At 46.5% G+C, this 17,983-nt stretch overlaps 1 protein-coding gene across 1 annotated transcript in view; it reads right to left on the reverse strand.

Moving 5' to 3' along the window:
• LOC120022565 (solute carrier family 45 member 4-like) overlaps positions 1-17,983 on the reverse strand; it is a 77,112-nt gene that overhangs the window by 48,770 nt on the left and 10,359 nt on the right. Inside the window, exon 3 of the mRNA XM_038966524.1 lies at positions 1,514-2,332. Coding sequence (XP_038822452.1) covers positions 1,514-1,814 — 301 coding nt within the window. The 5' untranslated portion in view covers positions 1,815-2,332. The remainder of the gene's footprint in view (positions 1-1,513; positions 2,333-17,983) is intronic.

The following is a 17,983-nucleotide window of genomic DNA, read 5'->3' on the forward strand; positions in this document are numbered from 1 at the left end:
GTTGTGGGGATATGTTGTGTTGATATAGATGTGGGGATATGTTGTGTTGATATAGATGTGGGGATATGATGTGTTGATATAGATGTGGGGATATAGATGTGGGGATATGATGTGTTGATATAGATGTATGGATATAGATGTGGGGATATGTTGTGTTGATATAGATGTGGGGATATGTTGTGTTGACATAGATGTGGGGATATGATGTGTTGACATAGATGTGGGGATATGTTGTGTTGATATAGATGTGGGGATATGTTGTGTTGATATAGATGTGGGGATATGTTGTGGGGATATGTTGTGTTGATATAGATGTGGGGATATGTTGTGTTGATATAGATGTGGGGATATGTTGTGTTGATATAGATGTGGGGATATGTTGTGTTGATATAGATGTGGGGACATGTTGTGGGGATATGTTGTGTTGATATAGATGTGGGGATATGTTGTGTTGATATAGATGTGGGGATATGTTGTGTTGATATAGATGTGTTGATATAGATGTGGGGATATGTTGTGTTGATATAGATGTGGGGATATGTTGTGTTGATATAGATGTGGGGATATGTTGTGTTGATATAGATGTGGGGATATGTTGTGTTGATATAGATGTGGGGATATGTTGTGTTGATATAGATGTGGGGATATGTTGTGGGGATATAGATGTGGGGATATGATGTGGGGATATAGATGTGGGGATATGATGTGTTGATATAGATGTGGGGATATGTTGTGTTGATATAGATGTGGGGATATGTTGTGTTGATATAGATTTGGGGATATGATGTGTTGATATAGATGTGGGGATATGTTGTGTTGATATAGATGTGGGGATATGTTGTGGGGATATGTTGTGTTGATATAGATGTGGGGATATGTTGTGTTGATATAGATGTGGGGATATGTTGTGTTGATATAGATGTGGGGATATGTTGTGTTGATATAGATGTGGGGACATGTTGTGGGGATATGTTGTGTTGATATAGATGTGGGGATATGTTGTGGGGATATAGATGTGGGGATATGATGTGTTGATATAGATGTGGGGATATGTTGTGTTGATATAGATGTGGGGATATGTTGTGGGGATATGTTGTGTGATATAGATGTGGGGATATGTTGTGTTGATATAGATGTGGGGATATGTTGTGTTGATATAGATGTGGGGATATGTTGTGTTGATATAGATGTGGGGACATGTTGTGGGGATATGTTGTGTTGATATAGATGTGGGGATATGTTGTGGGGATATAGATGTGGGGATATGATGTGTTGATATAGATGTGGGGATATGTTGTGTTGATATAGATGTGGGGATATGTTGTGTTGATATAGATTTGGGGATATGATGTGTTGATATAGATGTGGGGATATGTTGTGTTGATATAGATCATCATCTGCATGACTTCATCATCTACATGACTTTGGTTAACTCTTGCTGTGTGTGTGTTTACATACATGTGTGCACATGTCTGTACAATCTCCATGCTTTCTATACACTGATCTCTCTTACCTATTTGCAGCAGTACAGGCGTAACCAGGGCTGTTTCCATGGCGTAGCAGAACTCTCGTCCAAACATGACGGCTCCGTGCATCACCCACTGGCGCAGCGGGATCCGGTCTATAGACCCCTCGCTCACCGACTCCTCCTGGCATGACTCCAGCACCAAACCTCCTCCTCCTCCTGCTCCTCCGTCCCCTGTGGAGGCAGAACCTGTGGTGGTTTTCTTAGCAGCAGGGACCACCATCACCCCCTGCACTTGCATAGCATCGGCCTCAGAGTTCTGGGGAGCCATTTTCTTCTTCTTCGGCATGCACACAGCCAAACGCACAACCCTTCAGGCTCCAGAAAAAAAAATTGATTCAAAACTAAATAAAAAAAATAGATCTGTTTTCATACACCAGCGGTGACAGGTGTGAGCTCGTCCTCAAAGTAGCTCCCTCTGCTGTCGATGTCCTCGAACGTCGTTATCAGGAAGAAAGAATAATCTCTTAAAGCGTACAATACATTCCTTGTGTGTTCCTTAAAGAGGCATTGGGTTGTTTTTCAGGGTGGGCTTTCAACTCAGGCAGCTCAGAACCCCACAGGCAGGTTCATTTAGTGTGAAGAAGGACGTGTGAAAATTAGATGGCTTTTCCTCCCTTTTTGTGTTAGTTGGTTTACTGTCTACTAGAATCAGTAAAAATCCATATCAATTGCCATTCAGTTAATACCAGTTTCATGATGTGTGTGGAGGAGGTGCAGAAGAGGGAGGGCAGGCGGCAGGGTGGAGGGCAGGAGGCGACACAGGTGAGAGCTCCTCTGTGAATCCCCATCGAGTGGCCGATCAATCTGCACATACCCAGGATGCACCACGGGAATAGCCGCCAGTAAGCCAGGGCCAGAGAGAGAGAGAGAGAGAGAAAGAGAGAGTTAGTTATTAAAATGGAGGTTGGCAGACTGTAATGACAGTAACGTTTTTAAACTTCCAGTAAGACAGCAGAAAACTGAACCATGCCAACCTGTACTGAACCACACTAGCCTCATACAGAATGATATGGGTCAGTTTGGCTTGATTGTGGAAAAGGTGGAAACAGATTCACTACATTGTTTAAAACTCTGAGGTGAATCAAAGATGATTTGAAGATTTAAGCATGTAAAGGCCTAGTTCATAGTCATCTGGCTATTAGTAGTGCTTAAGCCTCTGGGCAGAGACTGGTGCATACGGTACAGGGTAGAGTATAGAGAGGGAGGGAGGGAGAAAGGACCCACTCGCTCCTCACACACCTCCCGGGGGATTTTCAGTCTTCTCCTTTATCCTGTAATAAGGCATGAATAAAGCTGCCTTTAATAACCAACCCCTCCTGTCTGTCTGCGAGTGTCTCTCTGTGTGTGTGTGTCTCTCTATGTGTGTGTGTGCGTGTGCACTGTTGTGTCCTGAACAAACAACTAGGCATTAGAATGACTCAGAGGATTGAGTCTGGGATGGGGAAATGTCAGGCTGGTTTGTGAGAGTGAATCAGTAGCTTCCTGTTGGTTTTTTAGGCAGAGGCAGTGAGTGGCAAATCCAGTAAGATTTGAAATTAGAATGCCAATCACATCTCAGAACCGAGTACATTTTCAGAACACGTCTGACTCCGGGGGCACGACAAAGATGGTGGATAAATGAAGAGGTCTTTCTCAGGCCATTTACCATTGAAACAAATGTTCACAGTTCAGGTTTACTTAAGGGGTGGCTCTCCCAAAGTCACCAATGTGATAGCAGCTGGGTCTGGTCTACTTAGTTCATTGACTGTATATGAACCAGAAAAAATGAGGGAGTGGGATGTCTTGCTTCCTCTTCCGTCTCTGGGCGGGATAGGAGCTCCTGTAGCAGTCAAGCAAGACGTGTTTGCACCTGGAGGGCCGTGGAGGTTAATTGCATTGTGAGCTGACTGGGGAGGCTCTCTGGGTTGGGGAGGCTCTGTGGGTTAGGTCTAGCTCTCACACAGCCTGTAAGACAGTCTTGAGTGAGAGAGAGAGGAGAGAGAGAGAGAGAGAGAGAGAGAGAGAGAGAGAGAGAGAGAGAGAGAGAGAGAGAGAGAGAGAGAGAGAGAGAGAGAGAGAGAGAGAGAGAGAGAGAGAGAGAGAGAGAGAGAGAGAGAGAGAGAGAGAGAGAGAGAGAGAGAGAGAGAGAGAGATGGGATTAAGGGAGATAGAGTGCAAGATGTATATATAGAGAGAGGGGAGAGCGAAAGAGAGACAAGGAGAGAGGAGAGAGAGAGGAGGGGGGAGAGAGAGGAGAGGGAGGGAGAGAGAGAGAGGAGGGGGAGAGAGAGGAGAGGGAGGGAGGAAGAGGAGAGGAGGGGGAGAGAGAGGAGAGGGAGGGAGGAAGAGGAGAGGAGGGGGAGAGAGAGGAGAGGGAGGGGGAGAGAGAGGAGAGGGAGGGGGAGAGAGGAGAGACAGGGGAGAGAGAGGAGAGGGAGGGGGGAGAGAGGAGAGACAGGACATGCTGAAAGGAGGCTGAGGGTACATAGAGCTGTGACTGTACATGAGGGGGCCAGGGTTTCAGAAGGAAATTAGTGAGTGTGTCCTGGAACTGTTGGTTTAATGCATGCTCCAATCTGAGATTACACTATCTAATGTCCACGTTAAAACGTCTCTCCCTCTCTCTCTCCGACACTTTTCATTTATCAGTTATATACTGAGTTACTGAGACCTAGGAGAGATGGGAGTGCATTATAGGCTCTCATCTTATATGAATCTAGTCTTCAGAGGGGCTTCCTCATCGGATGCAAAACGAAAACCCCCTGAGAGAAAGAGATATCCTCAGAGGGGTATTTCTTTAGATTTGGGTAATTGGTGGTGGTTTTGCCTTTATTCTTGTATTGATGTCTGATTGGGAGTGGTTTTATCTACAGTAATAAAATATACGTACTTTAAGTCTCAGATTTGTAACCAATGTAAGAGAAACTTTACATTTACATAATTTAGCAGACACTCTTATCCAGAGCAACTAGGGTTAAGTGCCTTGCTCAAGGGCACATCGACAGATTCTTCACCTAGTCAGTTCAGGGATTCAAACCAGAAACCTTTCAGTTACTGGGCCAACGTTCTTAACCGCTAGGCTATCTGAGCCATACCCATGTACAGTAGATCACCTGCTCAACAAAGTTAAGACAATACAGTAATGTTATACTTTTTCACTGTAACATTCAACCACTGTAGCATTTCCACTAGTGCCTATATTATACTACAGTCGTAAAGAAGAGACATCCATCTGTTCAGCACCTGAGGAAAAGGCTATTAGTCCTTTTCAATAATGCTGTTGCCAGGCAGAATGATGATGTCCACAGTCAAGTCTCTTCTCCACTGAATGGTATTGAGAGAGAAAAGCAAACAAAAGGCCTCAGCAGAAACATTGTGAAGGACAGAGCAGAACAGGATCAGACTCAGTGTGTCGTGTTATTATTACCTGCCTTCCCTCTCAGCCTGCCTACCGCAGGACGGTTACATAACACAGTCACATGGTACTGAACCCTACACGTTGTTCTCTGTGGACTGAAATATGGCAAGGTTATGTAGCCTAGGCCTAGTGAGTTCAAAAGGCCGATACAAAACTACACTGAACAAAAATATAAACACATCACGCAACAATTTAAATGATTCTACTGAGTTACAGTTCATATAAAGGAAATCAGTCAATCTATTGATTTCAACCCTACTGGGGAGTCAGGCCCAGCCAATCAGAATGACTTTTTCCAACCACGAAAGGGTTTTGTTACGGATAGAAATACTCCTCAGTTTAATCAGCTGTCAGGGGGGTTTCAGATGATCCCGCAGGTGAAGAAGCCGGATGTGGAGGTCCTGGGCTGGCGTGGTAACACGTGGTCTGCAGTTGTGAGGCCTGTTGGACGTACTGCAAAAAACGCCATTGGAGGCGGCTTATGGTAGAGAAAATAATTAAATTCTTTGGCAACAGCTCTGGTGGACATTCCTGTAGTCAGCATTCCAATTGCACACTCCCTCAAAACTTGAGACATTTGTGGAATTGTGTTGTGTGACAAAACTGCACCTTTTAAAGTGCCATTTTATTGTACTCAGCACAAGGTGCACTTGTGTTTTTAATCAGCTTCTTGATATGCCACACCTGTCTGGTGGATGTATTATCTTGGCAAAGGAGAAATGCTCCCTAACAGGGATTTAAACAACATTTTACAGAAATAAGCTTTTCTGTGTGTACGGAACATTTCTGTGATCTTTTATATCAGCTCATGAAACATGGGACCAACACTTTACCTGTTGAGTTTATATTTATGTTCAGTATAAATTAGGACCATACTTGATATTTGGTCAAGCTCAAAGTTTTGAGTGACAGAATGGGGCCAGGGACGTACCTTCAGTTCTAGAACACTGGGAGAGACAGCCTTCAATGTCAAGTCACCCAACACCAGCATTCATACAAGTTCAAATACTATAACTGCCTATGTTACTCAACTCAAGGGATAAACATTTGTTCTCATGTGCAGCTATAAAACAGAAGTTGTAATTTCATGTTCTCTCAGGGGGGAATTAAGATCAGTGTGATGATAATGTCTATAGAACAAGATAGGATACCGTTTATCCTTAGGCACTCATTATCATGGCACCTCTAGAAGCTGTTTGTACTTGTAAGTATGTAGCCTATACGTGTGTGTGTGTTTGTATACGTGTGTGTGTGTGCGTGTTTGTGTACATGTGCGTGTGTGTGTGCGTGTTTGTGTACATGTGCGTGTGCGTGTGTGTGTGTGTGTGTGTGTGTGTGTGTGTATACGTGAATGTGTGTTACTACTTGACTGACCCAAATAGAGGCCCAGATATGGATTACACTGGGCATACTGAGGAGTCAGGAGGCCAGCTAACCAACCAGGCAGGCAGGCAGGCAGGCAGGGGGAGGACAGGGGCACAAATAACCACCAACCACAACACACCCAGGGAGAGCTGGGCGGACTGGTGACGCCTTACTCAGGGTTTGCCATTTATATTTGAATTGTTGTCCATGTACTCGCATGCATTTCAATGGCTTTGATGAGGACAGTCAGGCTGTATACCCATTGATCAATTCATCCATGAGCCATCTGAATTATTGGACCGTGTTGCATGGCGGCCATTTTTAAGCTTGGTGACTCACTGACAGTCCATAGAAATTATTGATATTTGCTGAGCTACCGAGGTTAGATGGTCGGCTTAGGGGGGTGAGCTGCTTTAACCTTCTGATCACAGAGCCATTTACAACTCCCTGCCCCGCATACCACATCTCTCAAGGTCAGATCACAGCATACCACATCTCTCAAGGTCAGGTCACAGTATACCACATCTCTCAAGGTCAGGTCACAGCATACCACATCTCTCAAGGTCAGGTCACAGCATACCACATCTCTCAAGGTCAGGTCACAGTATACCACATCTCTCAAGGTCAGGTCACAGTATACCACATCTCTCAAGGTCAGGTCACAGCATACCACATCTCTCAAGGTCAGGTCACAGTATACCACATCTCTCATGGTCAGGTCACAGTATACCTCATCTCTCAAGGTCAGGTCACAGCATACCGCATCTCTCAAGGTCAGGTCACAGCATACCACATCTCTCATGGTCAGGTCACAGCATACCAAATATCTCAAGGTCAGGTCACAGCATACCACATCTCTCAAGGTCAGGTCACAGCATACCACATCTCTCAAGGTCAGGTCACAGCATACCACATCTCTCATGGTCAGGTCACAGTATACCAAATATCTCAAGGTCAGGTCACAGCATACCACATCTCTCTAGGTCAGGTCACAGCATGCCACATCTCTCTAGGTCAGGTCACAGCATACCACATCTCTCTAGGTCAGGTCACAGCATACCACATCTCTCAAGGTCAGGTCACAGTATACCACATCTCTCAAGGTCAGGTCACAGTATACCACATCTCTCAAGGTCAGGTCACAGCATACCACATCTCTCTAGGTCAGGTCATAGCATACCACATCTCTCTAGGTCAGATCACAGCATACCACATATCTCAAGGTCAGGTCACAGCATACCAAATCTCTCAAGGTCAGGTCACAGTATAGCAAATATCTCAAGGTCAGGTCACAGCATGCCACATCTCTCTAGGTCAGGTCACAGTATACCACATCTCTCTAGGTCAGGTCACAGCATACCACATCTCTCAAGGTCAGGTCACAGCATACCACATCTCTCAAGGTCAGGTCACAGCATACCACATCTCTCAAGGTCAGGTCACAGCATACCACATCTCTCTAGGTCAGGTCACAGCATACCACATCTCTCTAGGTCAGGTCATAGCATACCACATCTCTCTAGGTCAGATCACAGCATACCACATATCTCAAGGTCAGGTCACAGCATACCAAATCTCTCTAGATCAGGTCACAGCATACCACATCTCTCTAGATCAGGTCACAGCATACCACATATCTCTAGGTCAGGTCACAGTATACCACATCTCTCAAGGTCAGATCACAGCATACCACATATCTCTAGGTCAGGTCACAGCATACCACATCTCTCAAGGTCAGGTCACAGTATACCACATCTCTCATGGTCAGGTCACAGTATACCAAATATCTCAAGGTCAGGTCACAGTATACCACATCTCTCAAGGTCAGGTCACAGTATACCAAATCTCTCAAGGTCAGGGAAAAGTTCTGATAATATGTATTTTTTACATCATGAAATTAAAACCATAGTCATAGACTAGTTATTGTATTTCTTAGTCCCATTCCCTCCCTTGATGGCTTGGCATCTCATCAACTCTGAGAACACCATGGCGACATGTAGCCTACTGTGCGTACTCATTACAGTATTCATTTCATCTCCAGCTCAGACAAGATGCAGATTTGCTTAGGGAAGTGGCAGCAGATGGATTTGTTGAGACTCACTCTCCCACGGTAGCCTGATAATACAGTAGGACTGTAAACAAAGTGGATCAGGTTGTGTGTGTGTGTGTGTGTGTGTGTGTGTGTGTGTGTGTGTGTGTTTGTGTGTAGCACTGCTGCAGCAGTGTTGCTGCAGTGGGAGAGTGGGTGGGGCCGTGAGGCTGGGACAGAGGGCGTCCACGTGTGCCAACGTTAACAGGGAGTATGACAAATCCCCCTCCCACTCACCAGAACACACACACACACTCTATCTCTCTCTCGCACACACGGCCATACACACACACACGCATGTCCGGAGACACTGCATACACACCACACACCCACCCCACCACCCCCACACACAGGGGTGGGGAGGAATTAAAGCAGTCACAATGTGCTATGTGGATCAGTAAGTCTGCAGTTTTAGCAGCTTGAGGTCCGACGTGTCAACAACAACCCTGTGATTTATAATGGTAGATTTAGCTCACAGAGAGCAGTGGGACCAACTGCTGCGTCAACAATTCATATTCTTAAAACTTAAAATATAGGAGACCAGTTCAAGTGTAAGACAAGAAAATGAAGCACATTCTCAAGTGGTGTTGGTAATTTATGCAGCTATGCTGATCCTACCAAAGGTCTCTGTGAGAATGGAGTGCTTGTCTGAGTAAATGGACAGGCTAATAGAAGTCTTCCAAACATTGGGGCAGAAGACTGCTACACTCAAGAAAGGACCGCAGCTATATTTCTCTGAGGTCCATTCTTGGGAGTTGCTTTTTCATGAAATTTGGTAAAAATAACATACAGTATATCTCTGCAATGCCTCCCTGGGGTGTTGGTCAGGGAAGCTCGTTGAGGCCCTCATGAAAACGGTTCATAAATCCCCCTCTCGCCGTATTCTGTTTCCCCCAAAAGGAAACAGAATAAGTCATAAACACAAGTCTTGTAAAGTTGGCCTACAACTTGTCATGCACAAATAAATCATTAACAAATCAATCGAAGGAAAAGGGGAACGTAGGCCTCGTCAGGCTCTTCGACCCCTTAGTGGTGTGTGCCTAAGTTGCTGTGATCAACCACAGCAAAGAGATGGAATCACTACTGAAGGAAAGGCCCTGGATCACTACTGAAGGAAAGGCCCTGGATCACTACTGAAGGAAAGGCCCTGGATCACTACTGAAGGAAAGGCCCTGGATCACTACTGAAGGAAAGGCCCTGGATCACTACTGAAGGAAAGGCCCTGTATCACTACTGAAGGAAAGGCCCTGGAGCAAAATGAGAGTGATATTCAAAGACCATAGAAATAACACGCAGGAAAACATCCAACAAAATCCCTTTCATAGATCCCTCTCAGTGGCGCGATGTCGGTGATCTTGATTAAGACCACAGTAGACTGTAACTACTAAACTAACTCAGCCCACAACTAACAATGGACTCCACCTCGAAAAACTCCTACACCACAGTACTTCAGTTAGGAAAGGAAACAGGGAGGAAGGCCCTGTCTAGCTGACAGCCCTGACCCTGGAGTTACACACACAGTACACGCAGAGTGATCGATTGCACTGAAACGTGAACATGCAAACCCTCTCTTAAAAACAAGCAGGCCCGCCAGGCTCGGGGATGCAGCCGTCTTCCCCTAACAACAACATAACAACCACGTTCAAAAGTGACAAAGCAGAAAAAAATGGAGGCTAAAAACAACACTAGGAGTTAGCAGAGGTGTGGACTCGAGTCACATGACTTGGACTCGAGTCACAAATATGATGACTTGCAACTCGACTTTGACTTTAACACCAATGACTCGTGACTTGACTTGGACTTGAGCCTTTTGACTCGACCTGACTTGATACCCTCCCCGAGCCCAAATACTAAAAATGATGCTATTAAAAAAGTGTGCGGCGCATCAACTCTTCATTTAACGGATTAAAGTTTGAATCGGACAGCAGCCAATCAAATTGTGCCAGCTGAGAAAAAGTTGTGTGTGGCAGTGCAGAGGAACGTCGGCGGGTGAATTCAGATGGAGCCCTTGGAAAGATGGCACCCCAAAATTATTATTTTCAGATATAAAGATGACGCTGTATCAACAAAAAACGGATTGCAACTTGCAAAACATGCAGGAAGAAAATTACAGATGGAGGCGCAACAACTTCCAACTTTTTTCGACATTTGAAGCTGCACAAAGAACGGTAAGTCGTGGCTAACAGCTATATCATTCGTAACTTTGCCAGTGTAGCATGTTGGCTAACGTAACGTTAAATCAATGAGCCTCCACACAGTCAGTCAGCGAGGGAACGTGATCATTGCACCCAAGATTGAGCTACAACTGGCTAGGCAGTCGGTAGCCTAAATCCTGTCTGATGTTACTGCTGTTCCTAAAGCCATTGGCATACGTTAGCCTACTGTAACCACACACACAGTGTGTGTGTGTGTGTGTTAAGGTTGGGCGATTGTGTACAAGCCTACACCGCCCGATTGCGCCCCATAGCGATCCTCAATAGTCGATCACTATTGGGGGGGAGGTGTCTTTCTCATGGCTACCCATGTATTTCCATGGAAATATAACGTTTATTTGGAAAGTAATAAATATATTTTTAAAAGCATTCATGATTTGCGTAAATGTAATATACTAACTATTACTCTTGCTAAAAATATGAAATGGTATTACATTTGGTGAAGAGCACATTATGACTTGTTTAGGACTCGAAACTCAAAGTTTAGGATTTGAGACTTGACTTGATACTTGTCGGTCTTGACTTGAGACTTGACTCGGACTTGCCTGTCTTGACTTGGGACTTGATTGCTAAGACTTGAGACTTACTTGCGTGCGCCAGTGCAGAGGTAGGTACTATACTTTGATTTGATACTTGTAAAACAATGATTTGGTCCCACCTCTGGGAGTTAGGCTTAGGCCCCGCCCCTCCTAGTGAGGACACACTAGTCTGGACAGAGTGTGTGAACAGCCACCCCATAGTCTGATCTGGGAGCTCCTGATATATACACCAGCACTTCTCATGAGGCCAAAGCGAAATCTCCAGTTTAGCATTGGGTTGACCTAACTGCCACACACACACACGTACAGTACCCACACACGGACGCAAGAATCAACTGCAGCCTATTTGTAGAATAGGCTACTATTTACAACAACAAATGCAACAGCCCTGCGGCAGTCTCACGAAGCCTGCCTTAAACCAACATATAATAGATACATAGCGTGACTACAGATTAACACTAAAGTGGTGTTATTGCATGCACCATTCAATGTAGGCTAACTTCCCCCATCTCATCCTGGCTATTCAGTATTGTGCCTTAATTGGTTTTCCCGGAGCCTGGTGGTGACATCAACTCAAGGAACTTTAGCTATAGATAACCCTTTATTTCCCTATGCAAATACCCTCCGCTCTGTTTAATCCCAGCGTTCGTGGCATGCTCCACACAGGACACACACAGCACAATGAGCAGACAGACAGACACTGACTGATGCTGTTAATAGGCCATAGTATAGGTACCGTAGGGGCAGTAGGTACTGTAGGGGCAGTAGGTACTGTAGGTACTGTAGGGGCAGCAGGTACTGTAGGTACTGTAGGTACTATAGGGGCAGCAGGTACTGTAAGTACTGTAGGGGCAGTAGGTACTGTAGGTACTATAGGGGCAGTAGGTACTGTAGGTGCTGTAGGTACTATAGGGGCAGTAGGTACTGTAGGTACTGTAGGGGCAGCAGGTACTGTAGGTACTGTAGGGGCAGTAGGTACTGTAGGTGCTGTAGGTACTGTAGGTACTATAGGGGCAGTAGGTACTGTAGGTACTATAGGGGCAGCAGGTACTGTAAGTACTGTAGGGGCAGTAGGTACTGTAGGTACTATAGGGGCAGTAGGTACTGTAGGTACTGTAGGTACTATAGGGGCAGTAGGGGCAGCAGGTACTGTAAGTACTGTAGGGGCAGTAGGTACTGTAGGTACTATAGGGGCAGCAGGTACTGTAAGTACTGTAGGGGCAGTAGGTACTGTAGGTACTGTAGGTACTATAGGGGCAGTAGGTACTGTAGGTACTGTAGGGGCAGTAGGTACTGTAGGTACTGTAGGTACTATAGGGGCAGTAGGTACTGTAGGTACTATAGGGGCAGTAGGTACTGTAGGTACTATAGGGGCAGCAGGTACTGTAAGTACTGTAGGGGCAGTAGGTACTGTAGGTACTATAGGTACTGTAGGTACTGTAGGGGCAGTAGGTACTGTAGGTACTGTAGGTACTATAGGGGCAGTAGGTACTGTAGGTACTGTAGGGGCAGTAGGTACTGTAGGTACTGTAGGTACTATAGGGGCAGTAGGTACTGTAGGTACTATAGGGGCAGTAGGTACTGTAGGTACTATAGGGGCAGCAGGTACTGTAAGTACTGTAGGGGCAGTAGGTACTGTAGGTACTATAGGGGCAGTAGGTACTGTAAGTACTGTAGGTACTGTAGGTACTGTAGGTACTATAGGGGCAGCAGGTACTGTAAGTACTGTAAGTACTGTAGGTACTGTAGGTACTATAGGGGCAGCAGGTACTGTAAGTACTGTAGGGGCAGTAGGTACTGTAGGTACTATAGGGGCAGTAGGTACTGTAGGTACTATAGGGGCAGTAGGTACTGTAGGTACTATAGGGGCAGTAGGTACTATAGGAGTAGTAGGTACTGTAGGTACTGTAGGGGCAGTAGGTACTGTAGGTACTGTAGGGGAAGTAGGTACTGTAGGGGAGGTAGGGGCAGTAGGTACTGTAGGTACTATAGGTACTGTAGGGGCAGCAGGTACTGTAGGTACTATAGGGGCAGCAGGTACTGTAAGTACTGTAGGGGCAGTAGGTACTGTAAGTACTGTAGGGGCAGTAGGTACTGTAAGTACTGTAGGGGCAGTAGGTACTGTAGGTACTGTAGGGGCAGTAGGTACTATAGGGGCAGCAGGTACTGTAGGTACTGTAGGTACTGTAGGTACTATAGGGGCAGTAGGTACTGTAGGTACTGTAGGGGCAGCAGGTACTGTAGGTACTGTAGGGGCAGTAGGTACTATAGGGGCAGTAGGTACTGTAGGTACTGTAGGGGCAGCAGGTACTGTAGGTACTGTAGGGGCAGCAGGTACTGTAGGGGCAGCAGGTACTGTAGGGGCAGTAGGTACTATAGGGGCAGCAGGTACTGTAAGTACTGTAGGGGCAGTAGGTACTATAGGGGCAGCAGGTACTGTAAGTACTGTAGGGGCAGTAGGTACTATAGGGGCAGCAGGTACTGTAAGTACTGTAGGGGCAGTAGGTACTATAGGAGTAGTAGGTACTGTAGGTACTATAGGGGCAGCAGGTACTGTAAGTACTGTAGGGGCAGTAGGTACTATAGGGGCAGTAGGTACTGTAGGTACTGTAGGTACTATAGGGGCAGTAGGTACTGTAGGTACTATAGGGGCAGCAGGTACTGTAAGTACTGTAGGGGCAGTAGGTACTGTAGGTACTGTAGGTACTATAGGGGCAGTAGGTACTGTAGGGGCAGCAGGTACTGTAGGTACTATAGGGGCAGTAGGTACTATAGGAGTAGTAGGTACTGTAGGTACTGTAGGGGCAGTAGGTACTATAGGAGTAGTAGGTACTGTAGGTACTGTAGGGGCAGTAGGTACTATAGGAGTAGTAGGTACTGTAGGTACTGTAGGGGCAGTAGGTACTATAGGAGTAGTAGGTACTGTAGGTACTATAGGGGCAGTAGGTACTATAGGAGTAGTAGGTACTGTAGGTACTATAGGGGCAGTAGGTACTATAGGAGTAGTAGGTACTGTAGGTACTGTAGGGGCAGTAGGTACTATAGGAGTAGTAGGTACTGTAGGTACTATAGGGGCAGTAGGTACTATAGGAGTAGTAGGTACTGTAGGTACTATAGGGGCAGTAGGTACTATAGGAGTAGTAGGTACTGTAGGTACTATAGGGGCAGTAGGTACTATAGGAGTAGTAGGTACTGTAGGTACTGTAGGGGCAGTAGGTACTATAGGAGTAGTAGGTACTGTAGGTACTATAGGGGCAGTAGGTACTATAGGAGTAGTAGGTACTGTAGGTACTATAGGGGCAGTAGGTACTATAGGAGTAGTAGGTACTGTAGGTACTATAGGGGCAGTAGGTACTATAGGAGTAGTAGGTACTGTAGGTACTATAGGGGCAGTAGGTACTATAGGAGTAGTAGGTACTGTAGGTACTGTAGGGGCAGTAGGTACTGTAGGGGCAGTAGGTACTGTAGGTACTATAGGGGCAGTAGGTACTGTAGGTCCTGTAGGGGCAGTAGGTACTGTAGGTCCTGTAGGGGCAGTAGGTACTGTAGGTCCTGTAGGGGCAGTAGGTACTGTAGGTCCTGTAGGGGCAGTAGGTACTGTAGGTACTGTAGGGGCAGTAGGTACTGTAGGTCCTGTAGGGGCAGTAGGTACTGTAGGTCCTGTAGGGGCAGTAGGTACTGTAGGTCCTGTAGGGGCAGTAGGTACTGTAGGTACTATAGGGGCAGTAGGTACTGTAGGTCCTGTAGGGGCAGTAGGTACTGTAGGTACTATAGGGGCAGTAGGTACTGTAGGTCCTGTAGGGGCAGCAGGTACTGTAGGGGAAGCAGGTACTGTAGGTACTATAGGAGTAGTAGGTACTGTAGGTACTATAGGGGCAGTAGGTACTGTAGGTACTATAGGTACTATAGGGGCAGCAGGTACTGTAGGTACTATAGGTACTATAGGGGCAGTAGGTACTGTAGGTACTATAGGTACTATAGGGGAAGCAGGTACTGTAGGTACTATAGGTACTATAGGGGCAGCAGGTACTGTAGGTACTATAGGTACTATAGGGGCAGCAGGTACTGTAAGTACTGTAGGTACTATAGGGGCAGTAGGTACTGTAGGTACTGTAGGTACTATAGGGGCAGTAGGTACTGTAGGTACTGTAGGGGCAGTAGGTACTGTAGGTACTGTAGGTACTATAGGGGCAGTAGGTACTGTAGGTACTATAGGGGCAGTAGGTACTGTAGGTACTATAGGGGCAGCAGGTACTGTAAGTACTGTAGGGGCAGTAGGTACTGTAGGTACTATAGGGGCAGCAGGTACTGTAAGTACTGTAGGGGCAGTAGGTACTGTAAGTACTATAGGGGCAGCAGGTACTGTAAGTACTGTAGGTACTGTAGGTACTGTAGGTACTATAGGGGCAGCAGGTACTGTAAGTACTGTAGGGGCAGTAGGTGCTGTAGGTACTGTAGGTACTATAGGGGCAGTAGGTACTGTAGGTACTATAGGGGCAGTAGGTACTGTAGGTACTATAGGGGCAGTAGGTACTATAGGAGTAGTAGGTACTGTAGGTACTGTAGGGGCAGTAGGTACTGTAGGTACTGTAGGGGAAGTAGGTACTGTAGGGGAGGTAGGGGCAGTAGGTACTGTAGGTACTATAGGTACTGTAGGGGCAGCAGGTACTGTAGGTACTATAGGGGCAGCAGGTACTGTAAGTACTGTAGGGGCAGTAGGTACTGTAAGTACTGTAGGGGCAGTAGGTACTGTAAGTACTGTAGGGGCAGTAGGTACTGTAGGTACTGTAGGGGCAGTAGGTACTATAGGGGCAGCAGGTACTGTAGGTACTGTAGGTACTGTAGGTACTATAGGGGCAGTAGGTACTGTAGGTACTGTAGGGGCAGCAGGTACTGTAGGTACTGTAGGGGCAGTAGGTACTATAGGGGCAGTAGGTACTGTAGGTACTGTAGGGGCAGCAGGTACTGTAGGTACTGTAGGGGCAGCAGGTACTGTAGGGGCAGCAGGTACTGTAGGTACTGTAGGGGCAGTAGGTACTATAGGGGCAGCAGGTACTGTAAGTACTGTAGGGGCAGTAGGTACTATAGGGGCAGCAGGTACTGTAAGTACTGTAGGGGCAGTAGGTACTATAGGGGCAGCAGGTACTGTAAGTACTGTAGGGGCAGTAGGTACTATAGGAGTAGTAGGTACTGTAGGTACTATAGGGGCAGCAGGTACTGTAAGTACTGTAGGGGCAGTAGGTACTATAGGGGCAGTAGGTACTGTAGGTACTATAGGGGCAGTAGGTACTGTAAGTACTGTAGGTACTGTAGGTACTATAGGGGCAGTAGGTACTGTAGGGGCAGCAGGTACTGTAGGTACTATAGGGGCAGTAGGTACTATAGGAGTAGTAGGTACTGTAGGTACTGTAGGGGCAGTAGGTACTATAGGAGTAGTAGGTACTGTAGGTACTGTAGGGGCAGTAGGTACTATAGGAGTAGTAGGTACTGTAGGTACTGTAGGGGCAGTAGGTACTATAGGAGTAGTAGGTACTGTAGGTACTATAGGGGCAGTAGGTACTATAGGAGTAGTAGGTACTGTAGGTACTATAGGGGCAGTAGGTACTATAGGAGTAGTAGGTACTGTAGGTACTGTAGGGGCAGTAGGTACTATAGGAGTAGTAGGTACTGTAGGTACTATAGGGGCAGTAGGTACTATAGGAGTAGTAGGTACTGTAGGTACTATAGGGGCAGTAGGTACTATAGGAGTAGTAGGTACTGTAGGTACTATAGGGGCAGTAGGTACTATAGGAGTAGTAGGTACTGTAGGTACTGTAGGGGCAGTAGGTACTATAGGAGTAGTAGGTACTGTAGGTACTATAGGGGCAGTAGGTACTATAGGAGTAGTAGGTACTGTAGGTACTATAGGGGCAGTAGGTACTATAGGAGTAGTAGGTACTGTAGGTACTATAGGGGCAGTAGGTACTATAGGAGTAGTAGGTACTGTAGGTACTATAGGGGCAGTAGGTACTATAGGAGTAGTAGGTACTGTAGGTACTGTAGGGGCAGTAGGTACTGTAGGGGCAGTAGGTACTGTAGGTACTATAGGGGCAGTAGGTACTGTAGGTCCTGTAGGGGCAGTAGGTACTGTAGGTCCTGTAGGGGCAGTAGGTACTGTAGGTCCTGTAGGGGCAGTAGGTACTGTAGGTCCTGTAGGGGCAGTAGGTACTGTAGGTACTGTAGGGGCAGTAGGTACTGTAGGTCCTGTAGGGGCAGTAGGTACTGTAGGTCCTGTAGGGGCAGTAGGTACTGTAGGTCCTGTAGGGGCAGTAGGTACTGTAGGTACTATAGGGGCAGTAGGTACTGTAGGTCCTGTAGGGGCAGTAGGTACTGTAGGTACTATAGGGGCAGTAGGTACTGTAGGTCCTGTAGGGGCAGCAGGTACTGTAGGGGAAGCAGGTACTGTAGGTACTATAGGAGTAGTAGGTACTGTAGGTACTATAGGGGCAGTAGGTACTGTAGGTACTATAGGTACTATAGGGGCAGCAGGTACTGTAGGTACTATAGGTACTATAGGGGCAGTAGGTACTGTAGGTACTATAGGTACTATAGGGGAAGCAGGTACTGTAGGTACTATAGGTACTATAGGGGCAGCAGGTACTGTAGGTACTATAGGTACTATAGGGGCAGCAGGTACTGTAAGTACTGTAGGTACAGTAGGGGCAGTAGGGGCAGTAGGGGTAGTAGGGACAGTAGGGGCAGTAGATACTGTAGGTACTGTAGGGGGCAGTAGGTACTGTAGGTACTGTAGGGGCAGTAGGTACTGTAGGGGCAGCAGGTACTGTAGGTACTATAGGGGCAGTAGGTACTGTA

The sequence above is a fragment of the Salvelinus namaycush genome, chromosome 27 (assembly GCF_016432855.1).
Source record: "Salvelinus namaycush isolate Seneca chromosome 27, SaNama_1.0, whole genome shotgun sequence".
NCBI lineage: Eukaryota > Metazoa > Chordata > Actinopteri > Salmoniformes > Salmonidae > Salvelinus > Salvelinus namaycush.